General features: G+C 45.8%; 1 protein-coding gene across 3 annotated transcripts in view; it reads left to right on the plus strand.

Annotated features, from left to right (window-relative positions):
* Positions 1-242: 242 nt before the first annotated feature.
* The window catches only part of nrp2a (neuropilin 2a), a 77,926-nt gene continuing 64,152 nt past the window's right edge, over positions 243-14,016 (plus strand). Inside the window, exons 1-2 of one of the 3 annotated variants that reach the window (XM_050063017.1) lie at positions 243-1,079; positions 12,127-12,304. In XM_050063017.1, the coding sequence (XP_049918974.1) occupies positions 1,004-1,079; positions 12,127-12,304 (254 nt within the window). In that variant the 5' untranslated portion in view covers positions 243-1,003. The remainder of the gene's footprint in view (positions 1,080-12,126; positions 12,305-14,016) is intronic. The other 2 variants (XM_050063015.1, XM_050063016.1) reach the window with 2 other exon arrangements.

A 14,016-nucleotide genomic window follows, 5' to 3' on the forward strand; every position in this document is an offset into this window, starting at 1 on the left:
CAATATGTCTTATCTGCGCCTTATCTGTGGGAGAGTTCTATCTGTGGTGTCTTCTGAAGGGGGATGCGTCTATGTGTGTGAATGTGTGTGTGTGTTAGAGAGGGAGCGTGAGGGCGCGTGCACGTGCGCTCTCTCTCTCTCTCTCTCTCTCTCTCTCTCTCTCCCTTCCTATAATCAGCGACCGACGGGAGGGGGCGGAGCCGCGGCGCCGTGACTGTAACGCGATAGCTGCTCAGCCTCAAAAGCGCCATCACTCACACACACACTCTACACACACCTCCCAGACGCGTCCACAGGACACACGCCGGTGTCGGAGCGGAGCGCTGGCTGCACGGAGCCACTACCATACAGAGAGAGAGAGACAGGAGCGGGTGCCGCAGGAGGTGGCACGACATGACCGGTCTCTTTGGAGAGCAAGGGCGCAGCACTTCTCCTTATTTATTATTCTGTGACTTTTGCGCCGCGTCAAACAGCAGCTTGTGACACTCGGACTGAGGCTGCCAGGGCGCACTTACTGTGGACTTTAGCTTGCTACCACCGAGCCCCCCTTCAGGAGAGCCGACCCTCGTGTGCGCAAAATACGCGGGGACGCAGAGGGGGAGATACGGGGACTGAGAGGCGCTCAGTCGGAACTTGACGCACCCTGGAGCCGCTGTCTCTGGAGCGCACATACCACCCGAAGCCTCCCAGCTGCGAAGCGCACGCAGTATTGATCAAGGAGTTTGGTGGTTCACTATTTTTTGGATGAGATTCAGTGGCATCGCGGACTGATAGAGGCAGAGGGCAAATAGAAACCTGAATTTCTTCAATGCCATGTAGTTGGCACATAGTTCCCTCCACCGATGGTTTAATAATAAACGCAGTGGGATTACTCCTGAAGTGGGCTAGTTTTGACTGCTGCCAACGGGTGTGGATTTTTTTGGAGGAACAGCAGAATTTCTACCCTACCAGGCGGAGACACTAGAAACTTAAAAGCTCTCCGCGAGTTTCTGCATCATCCAAGATGGATTTTGAGTCATCGTTGATTGGATTTTTAATGGCAATGTGTCATCTGGCGTTGAGAGTCAGAGGAGAAGAGGGTGAGTTTTGGGTACTTCTTTTGATTTTGACGCGCGCATGGTCCGCCTCAACCAAAACACGCCAAACGGGAACAAAAAATAAACCGCAGAAGCATGAATGTGGTGGAAAACATCACGTTTAAGTTAAACTCTTGGGCCTTGACTATTATTTTGCCGTTTTAAAAACATTTCCAAGAGGTCCGTGTCATGTGGTTTGTATTATTTCAACACACATAAGCGCCTGGCATGATAAAGCCATTGTGTGATAATCAGATCCATGTGTCTGTGGGATATTGTTCTCCCTTAAATATGGCAAATATGGGAGACATCCACACTGGCTAAGTGTCCACATATATGTATACATATGTATAGTATATGCAGTGGCCTAATATGCGTGAGTTCCATCATAATCATAGGAACCAAATGACTTTCTAAATTGAACCCAGTGACTAATTCCGCCCTGTGCCAAGTCAGCTGTTACACATTCTAAACTAAAGAACTCAGATGCTTTCATCAAATATTTAGAAGCTGGGAAACAGTTATCTGTCCCAGCTCGACTGGGAGCTGGATGGATCCTACCATCAGCCCGCTGGACTGTGAATGAGCTGATTATATGCATGAAGCTTTCGGAAATTCAAACACATTGTTTATCCCGAGTTGCCTGTTGTTTATCTTCGGTTTAATTATTCATCAAGTGAGCTAAACAAACCCGGGCCTGATTAAAAATGCCATTTCACATCCGGATGGGAGCAGGTTTGAGGCGGAGGCTGACCTGCTATTTCGTAAATTCACTGGTGTCCAAGAAAGCGTGCGTAAAAGCGACGCTGTCATAGAATTCCACTTAACAGGACTGTAATCACCACTATTATAATCATTATCTTCATCAGCCACCACAAAGTCTCCTTCATTATCTCCTCGTGCTCCTTGGGGTTGCCAGCGCAGGGTGAAGGCAGAGGCTGCTGGTGGCTGAGCGCCGGCGGCTCCAGGCGGCGGCGGCGCGCCGTCACCTCCGTGCGCTCTCAGCAATCAAATAACAATAAGCAGGGAGATTATAGCGCAGGATGAGCCGCAGAATAGCAGCCCTGCAGCTGGTGCGTACTCACAGCCTTGCTTTAAGGCACTTAAGCAGCGCTAATTCTCTCCGTAACGCACGGAAACGGCGCCGCGGCGAAGCAGTCCGCGTTTGATTTACCAGCGAAACAGCGCCAAATTTATTTAGAAGCCTCATTAAATGTGGATTTAACACCAGGGAGCGCAGAGTTCCATCTGGTGACACGGTGAAATAATAATAACGAGTAGTTGCTGCTTCATTATGTCACCAGAAATGCGCAGGGGTGTTGGTGGGAGCGGGGTTGTATGTTGGGGCTTACCATACACAGAAGTGACGCCACTGGTGGGATGACACATGGCCTCTCGCGCACTCATCCTTGTAAGGCACTACTCCAGCATTCTGCTTGCTTTTCCGCTGGTTTGACTGCGAGTGTCAGTTTTATATTTAATGTGGATGTGCGCTTGTGTCGCCAGGTGGGATTTTGCGCACAAAGGAAAATGTAAATAATGTTTCAGCTGTATTTAATTGATGACATAGTTATGTGTTACTGTTACAATCCACTGGGTATTGTGGATAAGATGTATAGGCCTGAGTGCTGCAGTGTCTTTATATCGGGTGTAGGCGGGGTGACGAGCTGTTCATGATCCCATGATGACTGTTGAGACTTTACAACACCACCCGCTGGTTTGTCTCAGGCTCTGCTCCCTTCACATGGCTCTTCCTCTTGTTTAGGCTACTTGTTTTAAATAGGACAGTCACCCCAGCCATCCCTCTGAATCTCTCTGTGTGTATGTGTGTGTATGTGTGTGTGTTTACTGGCTGCCTGTGTACCCCTTGATCAGAGACAGATGTGGGCCTCTTGGCAGCCATCAGGCAAGCAAGAAGCTAGACCCCCCCTTCCCTTCCCTTCCTTTCCCTCGTCCCACTCTCTCTCCCTTTCCCTTGCCAAGACACTGCATGTCCCTGCCTCTCTGCTCCCCTCAAGAGCCACATTACACACAGATGCCAGAGGAAAGAGAGACTGAAGGGGAACAGATCGGAGACAAAACAGGGAGGTTCAGAGAGAGAGATGTGAGGGGACGGAGAGACTGCAGAGAAGGAATGGAAGGCAGTGGCATCCACCAGGTCTTAATGTGAAGAAACAGAAGGAAGACCGGGGGGGGGGCTGCATGTGCATCAAACACAGCGTGAGAGGAGAGGGCAACATCAAAGCGTGCAGGGGTCACAGAGTTAAAATGGCACCGGACTTAGAGGGAGCAGATCGCGTTAAGGGTTTACGAAGTGACACTCGTCTGGTGCGACACGGCGAGCAGGGAGGGTGGAAATAAAAGGAGTTATCTGAAAAACAGACACTGTTACAAAGCGATGCTCTCATGAAAGTTAAGCACATTGGAGTCGCTTGAAAGGCTCCTGCTTTTGATGATCGACTCCATCTGGTTTTTAGCAACTTGGTACATTTCCAGTAGCAAAGAGATTTCCCTTAAACTATAATGTTGTGGAACAAAATGCCGCACGCCCGAGGCGTCTGTGCCAGAAGCCTGTGGATGTAAAAAAAAAAGTCTTACATGGTCTGAAAGAGAAATGATCCGTGAAAGATGTGTGGCGCTTGGACGTTTGCAGTTGTGGCCTGCTGTTCTCTGTTGGTGGCGACGTGGACTAGAAAAGGTCTGAGGACGTATTTGCTGCAAGACTTCCAGCTCAGTTACTGTAATCGCAGTAGTTTGACTCAGTGACATGTACATCAATTACTCCTTACCACAAGCATTAATATTCAGGCCATTAAGCAGCTCATTTGCATGTTTATTGAGTGGGCGGCTGTGCATCCTCTCCACCTATGGTATCGACTTCTCCCAGAGTTATTTCTACTTATTTAATCATTTCCAAATGTTGGCTCCTAGCTTCTCGTTTTATCTTCTTTGTCGGTCTCTTTTACGCTTCTCTATTTGTTTTCTTCTCCTCTCCTCTCCCAGCCCGCCCTTCAATTCTTTGCATTTCTCTGTGTTTTAATCTGCCCCAGCCTCCGAGGTATCAGCTGCGAAAACAAGGTCACCTATTAGCATTCATAGCCGAAGACAAACCAAGCGGCCCGTTCAATACCAGTCAGGTATGAGAGTCGCAGGCTCGCGCAAAGCCCCTGGAAGAGCCCGCCGCACTTGGGGTGAAATTAAAAACAAGACCCCCATAAATAAAACAGAGCTGGGTCTTTCAGTGCGCCGCATTAGCCACGCAGGGGGGTCTTAACGGGTGCTCAGGGACGGGTTTAGATGGGAGCTGGAGGGGGGTTAGCATTGTCAAGAGGCAAAGCGTTTTAAATCTACCGTAATTCACAGGCGGGGTTAAAGAGGAAAGGGGACACGAAGAAAGGGTGTGAATTTACACAAACTGCTTTTGTAATCGCCGCAGCTCTCCCAGAAATGGTTTTTTAAGCAGTCAGTTCCACTGAAAGGTAACATCCTGCAAGGGTGGGGGGGTGGAGGGTGGCAACAAATCACCAAGACTCTCACAGCAAAGCTCGATTCTTCACAGCTCTCCCTTGCTGATGTAGGCTCAGCCATCTCCACTCTTCAGACGGGGGGGAATCTTTTGTGAAAAGTGCTTCGGCTGTGCAGGTTTGCCGCCGCACAGAGACAAAAGAGTGCACCGGGGGAGACAGAGACATGATACTGTAGTCAGGTAGAGTTTAGGACCCATGCCATTACCTCCCCTGCAGGCACCGGCAACCATCTGTTTACCCGATTGATCCATTGAACCATTGATCACGATGGCCAGCTCTGTGCATTTAGCTGATTAGCATGGGGCACTTATCCTGTTAGGGAGGGAGGGGAGAGGGAGAGAAAGAAAAAGGAGGCAGGGAGAGAGGAAAAGAGGATTTGGGGATATTATCTGCCTTTGATGTACCTTTTGTTGGTTCTTAAAAGGAAAAAAATCCCCCTTAAACACATTTAACAGCGTTAAACAAAAGCCATTGTCTGTGTGGGCTGATTGTTGTTTGTTGGTCGATTTTTTTATTTCCTCCAGTCGGTACCTGACTGCAGAATATATGTTTAATCAATCTGAAACATCAGGACATGTTATTACATCTCTGAGCGAAGGGACGTCTCTTTAATTCAACTGTTTTGTACAGATTGTTGCAAATATATGGTACCCAAAGAAACTTTTTATAGGGTAGTCCAGACGGGGCCTCCGAATCTTGGGGTGGCACACCAGGAACTCTAAAATGCTGGTGAAGTATGTAGGTTTTGGTTTCTTATTTTTCAGTTTTACAGTAGACTAATGCTGGTACGAAAAGCTTCGTCGTCATGCTGAAATCAGAGCCCCAAAAGCCCGAAAACACAAAAGGAAAGTTGAAGGAATAGCCTAAAGAGTCACTTTAAAGATGTCACGAGAAAGAAACCATCATGATACCTTCAGTACTTTTGGGAGAAACATCAGCATGTCCGAGGGGGGCCTGGGGGCCTTTTATGCTTCCAAGCCCAGGGACCTATTGTGTCACAATCCGCCTATGTATAAACACAAATATAAGCAAGTAATGAGTGAAACTTGTACATTGTTAGCTCACAAATAAGGGCGTAACATCCACTTTTGAAGATTTTATTTACGTATGAGAACGAATGAATGTCAAAGGTCATGGAAAGTTTTGAAACTGACATCTTGATTTAATCGTATCAGTGAGGATTCTTTTATAACATCTCTGCAGCGACGCCATTCTACCTCAGCATAAAGGTGTTAAAGCACAGGGCCAATGAGAGTCTTTTCTTCGCCCTTCCTCCTCATCCTCTCCCTCTCCTTGGGTCCAGCCTAGTGTGGAATGGGTGAGATTAAAAGCAGTCAGAGAGACAACCCCTGCTCTTGACTGAATGGATGAGTGCTGCCCACTCTCCCCTCTCATTCCCTCACTCTGGGCGATAGCACTTTTTAATTAAGGTGGGGGGGGGAGGCGACGGAGGAGGGGAGGGGAGCGAGAGACACTAGGAATGATGGAGGGATTTATCAGCGCCTCTCCTCACACTCGCAGCTTATCCCAGAGCGTGACGCCATACTTCCCCCGATAAGGCGGCTAATAGAAATGAGATCGCAGGCGTGCACACACACACACACATACACACACACGCGCGCACGAGCTAAGACATGCAGACATATGCACATTTTGCCAGATAATGAAGATAAAGGCTCTCACAGCGGGTACAAAGACGTCTCTGGGTTTGACTTGATCCGGAGTGACTAGAAAATGTGCGCACACAGATTTGACTTAACATTCATTTGAGTGACACACTGCAAACAAATGATGTGGCTGCGTAGAGGCACACACACACACACACACACACACACACACACACACATACTCAGAATTACAAGGCAGTGATGTTAGTATGCCCCAAAATGTCCCTTTCAATACACTGATTTCAAAAAACTGATTGAGAGGTTATATTCCTGTCAGTAGCTAGCTAGCATACTTTACGTGCATTGGCTAGCATACAGCCCAATATTCTGAGCTATTCCACTTGCTTTGCATCCATTAATGTAAAATAAAAGTAAATAATATTTCAATATGTGTATGAAAAGGTAACTGTAATCGTGGAAATGAATAATATTTTGCTAAAAAAAGGGGACAGTACTTCCTTAGCGTGGGATTTGGCCAATCTGCGAATGCTAATCAATCTGCGTTAGCTATCATGGCTAAGTTAATTAGCCAAATTATCCACAGAGGTGTCTTCCTCGCTTAAATAAATGCACCTGTTAATTTAAACCGGTAAAAACACTGAATAAAAGGAGTTTCATGTTAAAAAAATAGGCGTTTTTCCGAAGTTCCCGTCGCAAAGGGGCTGCTATCTGTGGTCTAAAATGCTAATGCTAATGCTAGAGCTAGGGTTTGGTTTGTCCGTTCTAGGCTCCTGTAGAACACGGTGATATAAACGGTTATTGTAAAGTAACAAACACTCTGATTCCTATTTTCAGGTGATTTTAAACTAAAGAAAACATTATTTTATATTCTGTTTCTGTCAAAATACCTCCTTAAAACTACTGACTTAACCTTTAACGTCCATATTTCATCATTTCTGTCGACAGTAGTAGCTTTTATTTAATGCATATTAATATAGAATACTGTCTAACTGCATTTGCTTATGATAGATAATTTAATAAAATATGAAATTAGTGTTCAAACTTTGAAATTTCGCTGAATTTGCGCCCCTTCAGTGTCGACTTTGTGGCCCTGCAGAATAATATTAATAAAGCCCACTATTGCAAATCCACTCTCGCTCTTACATGTGATGCACACACACACACACACATAGTGGTGACATTGTTCCCGTGTAATAGGGGTTTGGTCCCAGCATGGTAGAAACATATGTGCCACTTGTGTGTGTGTGTGTGTGTGTGTGTGTGTGTGTAGACAGATTGGCTCCTCTAGTAGAAGAGACAGTGTAATTCATGGAGCTCGCTGGCAGCTCCTCAGTGCTTCCCCCGTGTTACTCATCCAACACGGCAAGTTCTGTTCTCACCAAAACATTCTGCCTGACAGCCACACACACACACACACACACACACACACACACACATATACATATATTTTACTAACTAACTGCCATGGACGTTCGAGCAATTAAGAAAAAATACACACATCTGTCGTCACAATCTCACAGCAGCTCATTTAGTACAGATATATTGCCGCTGCTGCTGCATCCACATCATTCTTTATTTTTCCGAGCAGCAGCATACAAACACCCACCAACCCACACACTCACAAAACACACACACACGCGCACACAGATGCTGCCGGTGCTGGTGTGTGTGTGAGCTGACTGACAGAGGTTTCCCAGTGGGGTCAGTGTCTACAGGGAGCCGCTGGATAGCAGGCATGTCTTAATGAGGCTCGTCAGGCTCTCTGCACACACACACACACACACACACACACACACACACCTCCATCTCTCCTCTCTCTCTTCCTCACCCTCTGTATTTCTCCTTCCTCATCACCTTTTGTCGCCTCCCTCCCTCTCTCTCTCTCTCTGCCTGTCACTCCTCCCCTCTCGTCCTCGCTCTTCCCACTCCCCACTCCGCACGCCGCCCATCATACATCAACCCCACCCACCGCCTTCACCCTCCTCCCCGTCCGATCAATCTCCCCTCTTCTTCCTCAATCCATCTTTTATCCATCGCCCCACTGTCTCTCCTCCGCTCCAATCCTCTTCTCCACTTCTCTTCCCTTTCATCCTCTCCCGCTGTAATCCCCCACCCCCCCTTCCCTTCACTCTTCCCTTCCCGCTCCTTCCCGCCTCCACCCCTTCCTCTTCATCCTTCTTGGAGGCCACTGAATGGGCAGCTCAGGGAAAAAGTGTCGAGGCTGCAGGATTCTCCCCAAACGGCTTAATCTGGCGAGGCCCGGCGTGCTGATAGCCTCCTGCACGCCGTTCCCTCCATAGGCTCCCCAACAATGACTGTCTGTCTGCACAGCCGCAGCAGATAAAGAGATGTCTGCATGTGTGTGTGTGTACACGTGTGTTTGTGTGTCTCTGTCATTCTCTGCCGTCCCTGCTATCTTTTTGAAATTTTTCAGTTAGCTATTTTTCCCACCTCTGTGATTGACAGGCCCTCTGTGTGTGTATTTGGATGTGTGCGTGCGTGGGTGGCCGTTTGAACACGAAGCAGCGGCTGTGTATAAAAGCGTGGGTGTGTGTTTAAGCACGCGTTCCCCGTACGTGCCTTCATACGTGCACACGTCGCCGAACTTGTGTGTATGTGAGTGTCGCACATTCGTGTAACAGCTTGTGTGCGTGTGGGCGGCTGGGGTTCACGCACTCGCATGAAATCACCGGCAGCTGTGTGTGCCTGGTGTGCGAGCGTGGGCATTGCTCCTCTCCAGCAACAAAGTAAGGAAGCCATCGCAGCTCTATCAAATGTCAGAGAATCTTAAGTGTGCCTTTTAAGCACAATAGGCGGTGGAAATGTCAACACTTGAAGGGTCTATTACACTTCAAGCCTTTGGTGCTGCTTTTTTTTTTCCTCCTTCCTTTCTTTCCGCTTCCTTTATTGATGCTTTCACAGAAATTTGAAAGAGTATCAACCCATTTATGTCAAGAATAGATGCATCTCAGCAGCTGAGTGGTTAAGCCCACCATTTGGCCGTGCATCATTAATGGCAGCGCACCATCAGCTTCACTTTGTTGCCTGATACCGCAGTTCTCCTTCCTCTCCGTGTTGTTTTTATTTGGCCGACAGCTGCATTATTAAGAAAACATTTATCCCTTTGAGTTCAATATCACAAAGTTCATTACATTTAGAGATCCCCCTGGTGCATCTGCAGCCTCACACACAAACACACACACAGAGGTAGAGAGCTAAACCACCCCCTGCTGTTGTCATGGAGAACACGTTGTGCCTTTGCCTCCGTAAAGAATAATAATGCCTGCAAATCTATTGCAATGCAGGAGTAATAAAAGAGCCATTGTGCGTGTGTGTGTGTGTGTGTGTGTGTGCAAAACACCCATATACATGTTTCTTTTGTATGTGCATGTGAGTTTATGTGTTTAGCGTGTTTATGTGAGATAACGCAAAGCGCGAGGGCCGCCGTAGCTGTCAGGGCGCGAGCACAGAATAGGGCCTTTGTTGCCGCGTGAGCTTCTCATTACAGAGTCGGGGTGACCCCCAGAACCCCGCTAGACAGGCCGTCTGCGTGTCACTTCCTGCCTGAGCCTGCCGAGCGATGCCATTGGCAGGCTATTGTTCCTGGGAGAGCATGATAGGATCAGGGAATGTGTCCTAATGTTTGCAGATTGGCTTGCCGGAGCAACAATTACACTTGGAGAACGCTCCCGACGGGGGAGCTGGGGAGATAAGAGCCTGGGTGTGGGATGGGGTGAAAAAGGCTCTGTGTGCTTCCCTGGTTGTGTGTGTGTGTGTGTGTGTGTGTGTGTGCTCACCAAATGCAGCATTGATGATCTTTTATTGTTTTAATAGCCTACCCATGTGGTTCCGCACGCACTGAGAATCCACAATGGAGAAGTTTTTCCAATTTCCTCCGAACTGACGGACTAAATTGCTTTCTTTGTTTTACTGTTCATTTGTTGCTCATCACATCTTCATAGGGAGAAACAAGGTAAATGAAAGAGCGTCGTCTGAGTCGCTGTTATAGGGAGCGTGTCGTTTAATGCCAGTCTGCTATACAAATGATAGATATAGAAATACATCAACATAATGGCTGGGTTGTGTGAGGGAAAAAATAAATATGACAATGTTTTTTATCGGCTCTGTCTTTTGGTTCCCAACCTCTTACCTCGAGGAACCGCTTTTCCATCATTGAGTAAACTGACGACCCTTGACGAAGTGATTTATTTAATGGATATCTCGTATTATATTCAATGCATAACAATAACTGTGAGTATAACTCGTGTTCCGGTGTTCACGCGTCCTTATCCTGTGAGATTTTTAAAGTTTGTATCTTAAATAATAATAAAAACTTGAACAATTTCATTTAGTTTTCTTCATAGAAACAAATGAAATGCTTCGATATCGACCTACTATATTTTTTTTTCTTAAGGCAATACATGGCAGGCAAAAACATTGAATTTTCATGCAGATTTTGGGCTAGTTTACTCCTTGAACATGTATTCTTTCAAACTGCTATAAAGAAAACATTCAAATTATACATTTAGACGTTAATTTTATTACATTTTGTCTACTTGTATTATGTTATTATGTTATTAATAAAATCTTTGAATACTCTAAGTCGAACATCTCAGCCTCTGCAGCACCTATGTACACCAAACTTTCCACTTATACACCTAGCTATATTCTGAAGATATTTACAAAGGGATTTGTTAATAAATCATTCCTAGCCTGATTTATGTGACATTTTATTCCAAAAAATATGGCAAAAATCAATTTTTTTTAAGGCTATGGACAGTATAGTTTTGATTTTTTTTTATCTTCCTAAAATATATGCAAATTTGCGCATATTTAATGAGATAATGCCTAATTTGCATAATTAAACATTAAAATTTTAAAAACTTGTAATACATTTTTTTTTTCATACTGTTGTAAGTAATCAACTGAGGAAGTTTCACAATGATATCTATTATTTTAAAATTTTACCCTATTCAGTTGTAGTGTCTTACACGTCTTGAAATCAAGAAGGCCTCATGACCCCTTGTGAAGCTTCGTCGACCCCTGTTGGGAACCAGTGTTCTGCACCTGGGACATCTGAATTCCTAGATTACCGTTGTTTTAAAATATATTATCTTAGTTTCAAATGTATAAAATGTCCCAAAAACGATCACTTTAAATGTGTTGCCTTACCAAACTGTTATATTTATGAAAGGATGACAGTTTTGGATCGAGCTGCGGAACGTGTGTAGTAGGGTTGGGTCGGGTTTTGGCACTAATTAGTCATACGTGCAGGCGCTGGAACGGGTTCAGGAGACCTGTGCAGGACTTTGACGTGGATATAATGACTCAGTTGGCAAAGACAAATAACAGAGCAGCTAGAGCAGTTTTGTAAGTTCGGAAAATTACATCATTTTACTGTAAAACAGGCCTTTGAAACCAGGAAAAGACACTTACAATATTGTTTGATGGTTGATGTTATTTTAAACGTCTAAGGACATCAGACGTTCTGCTGATGTTGGGTTTCGTTCGTCATGCCTTACGACTATATGGTTATGCTACGTCAAGATAATGTTAGTGGGAGACGTTTGGAAGACATTGGATTTTGGTTACTATCACCATTATCTGATGTCGGTTAGGGATGCACCGATCCGATATCTGGATCGAATATTGGTCGGATCGGTATCGGGTATCGGCTGATACTCAAAGCCACAGCATCGGGATCGGGATCGAAACTGAAAAAGCTGGATCGGTGCATGTCTATTGTCGGTATTCTACATCAGTTGACGATGGCATTGTCCTCACATTGCAATTTGGTCACCTGATGTCACAACCAAACATCGGTGATGTATTCTGTGTATTTTACAGTCAATAGCTGTTCTCACTCTGCTCCCCACCCTTCTGTCTCCCTCACAGTCCCAGAGTGCGGAGGCGTCTTCGATGCCAGCGAGGCCGGTTACATCACCTCCCCCGGTTACCCTCTGGAGTATCCGCCTCACCAGAACTGTCACTGGATCATCACGGCGCCGGAGCCGTCGCAGCGCATTGTCCTCAACTTCAACCCGCACTTTGAGATCGAGAGGCTGGACTGCAAGTAAGACGGGGAGGGGTGCAAATTGTGGCTTTTTTTGGAGTCGTGTCATCGCGGTGACATGTGAAAGCACTCTACTGTCAGAGTTAAATTGCTTCGACCAATAAGACTTCAGGGTGTGTTATTATTCTGGCTGGCTGATGATCTGTGTTTACATTTTCATTAGTATGCTGTGAAAGCATCTGCATCTCAAATAAGTCCTCTTCAAGCACACTTTTGTTTTTACATACTATTATAATTCATTGCTGGCGGTTTGGCTTGATCCCAACTTGCTGAAACGTTTTCCACATTTTGACCACAACAGGTCAATTGCAAAGGAAATTTTAATTGTAGATACAAGCGTTCTGCAAAACGCAGACCGTTAAGTGGACTGTGGTTTTCTTTTGGGGGGAAATAATTATTTATGCAGAGAACAGAGAGCCGTCAGCGCTGTCCCCTTTTCTCGCATTCACACCATTACACACATTATGTCCTGGACGCTGCCCAGTGCCACCACAGACTTTTAGTATTCTGCGGAGCAATTAGCGGGCTAAATTCCTTGCTCAAGGGCACGTCAGCTGCACGTAACCTCAGCAGTTTGAGGATCTTAGTTTCCACATTTCGTTGGCACGATGGTGAGACGAGCAAAGCCTGTCACATGAAAGGCTGGATGGAAAGAATGATCAAATCTGTGTGTTTCTTCCAGTGGCTGAAGCAATGATGTAGGACATGATACCTTTTTGTTTTATTCGGCTTGGAACCAGATTTTTTTCAAGCTAAAAGACATGATTTAAACACCATAATTAAAAAGTAAGGACACATTTTGAGAGTTAGTTTTAAGGCAGATGCAAAGACGAATTGGACAGGATGAAAGGAAAGAATTGTGAAGTTTGAGGGGGGGAAGGCAGAGAGAGGATAAACAGAGAAGGGAAAGAGAGAAGAAGAAGAGAATGAAGCCCAGCTGTTTGTCTGGATATGACTGCGTTGGTCAGTTTCCTTTCTCAGAGACATGAATAATCCGAATCATATGGTCTCCTATTGTCTTTGACCTCAGAGGAAGGAGGAAGAAGAAGTCACGGTCCCCACTGTTTAATCTACTTTTATACAACCGGGGAGAACGTTACACAATTCACCCACTCTGAGACTCTTTGTGTGTTTAGTCTGTTTAAAGTGAACACAGGCTGGATTTATCAGCGTGGTCTCCGCAATTATGGCCATTTATTCCTCCAGTCTTCCCTTCTCTCTGTAAAATGAAGAATTAATAATCCTAGATGGGTGTTTTTTTTGTATTGTTCACTGACAAAGCACTTTGTCTGGCCAGGGGGAAAAAAAAAAACCTCCATGATGACATCAATGGCAGCCTCGGTGAAAAGGGGTTTTGTAATGATTGCCGATTCCATTCACACAGTTGTGTCACGTCGCAGCGAGCCGGGGAAATGTTATTTTGATGTCTCGGCTTTGTGTCTCCAGGTTTCTGTCGCTTTTGTCAAAGGCAAAAAAAAAAAAGAAAAAAATGTTGCATAATTATCTCCCTTGCAGTATGTTTCTCAGTAATACCGCTTTTTACACCGAGCGTCACAGTGTCAACACAAGCGCGCTGGACTTCCCCGCTGCAGCGGTGCAGAGAGGAATGGCTCAGCTGTTGATAAGCAGTGTGTCAAGCAGTTTCTCACAGCCCAAGGCGCGCGGGGCAGCAGGAGGCCGAGGGAAGAGAAAACTGAAATGCCTCCTCCTTC

Source organism: Epinephelus moara, chromosome 15, assembly GCF_006386435.1.
Source record: "Epinephelus moara isolate mb chromosome 15, YSFRI_EMoa_1.0, whole genome shotgun sequence".
NCBI classification, from domain to species: domain Eukaryota; kingdom Metazoa; phylum Chordata; class Actinopteri; order Perciformes; family Serranidae; genus Epinephelus; species Epinephelus moara.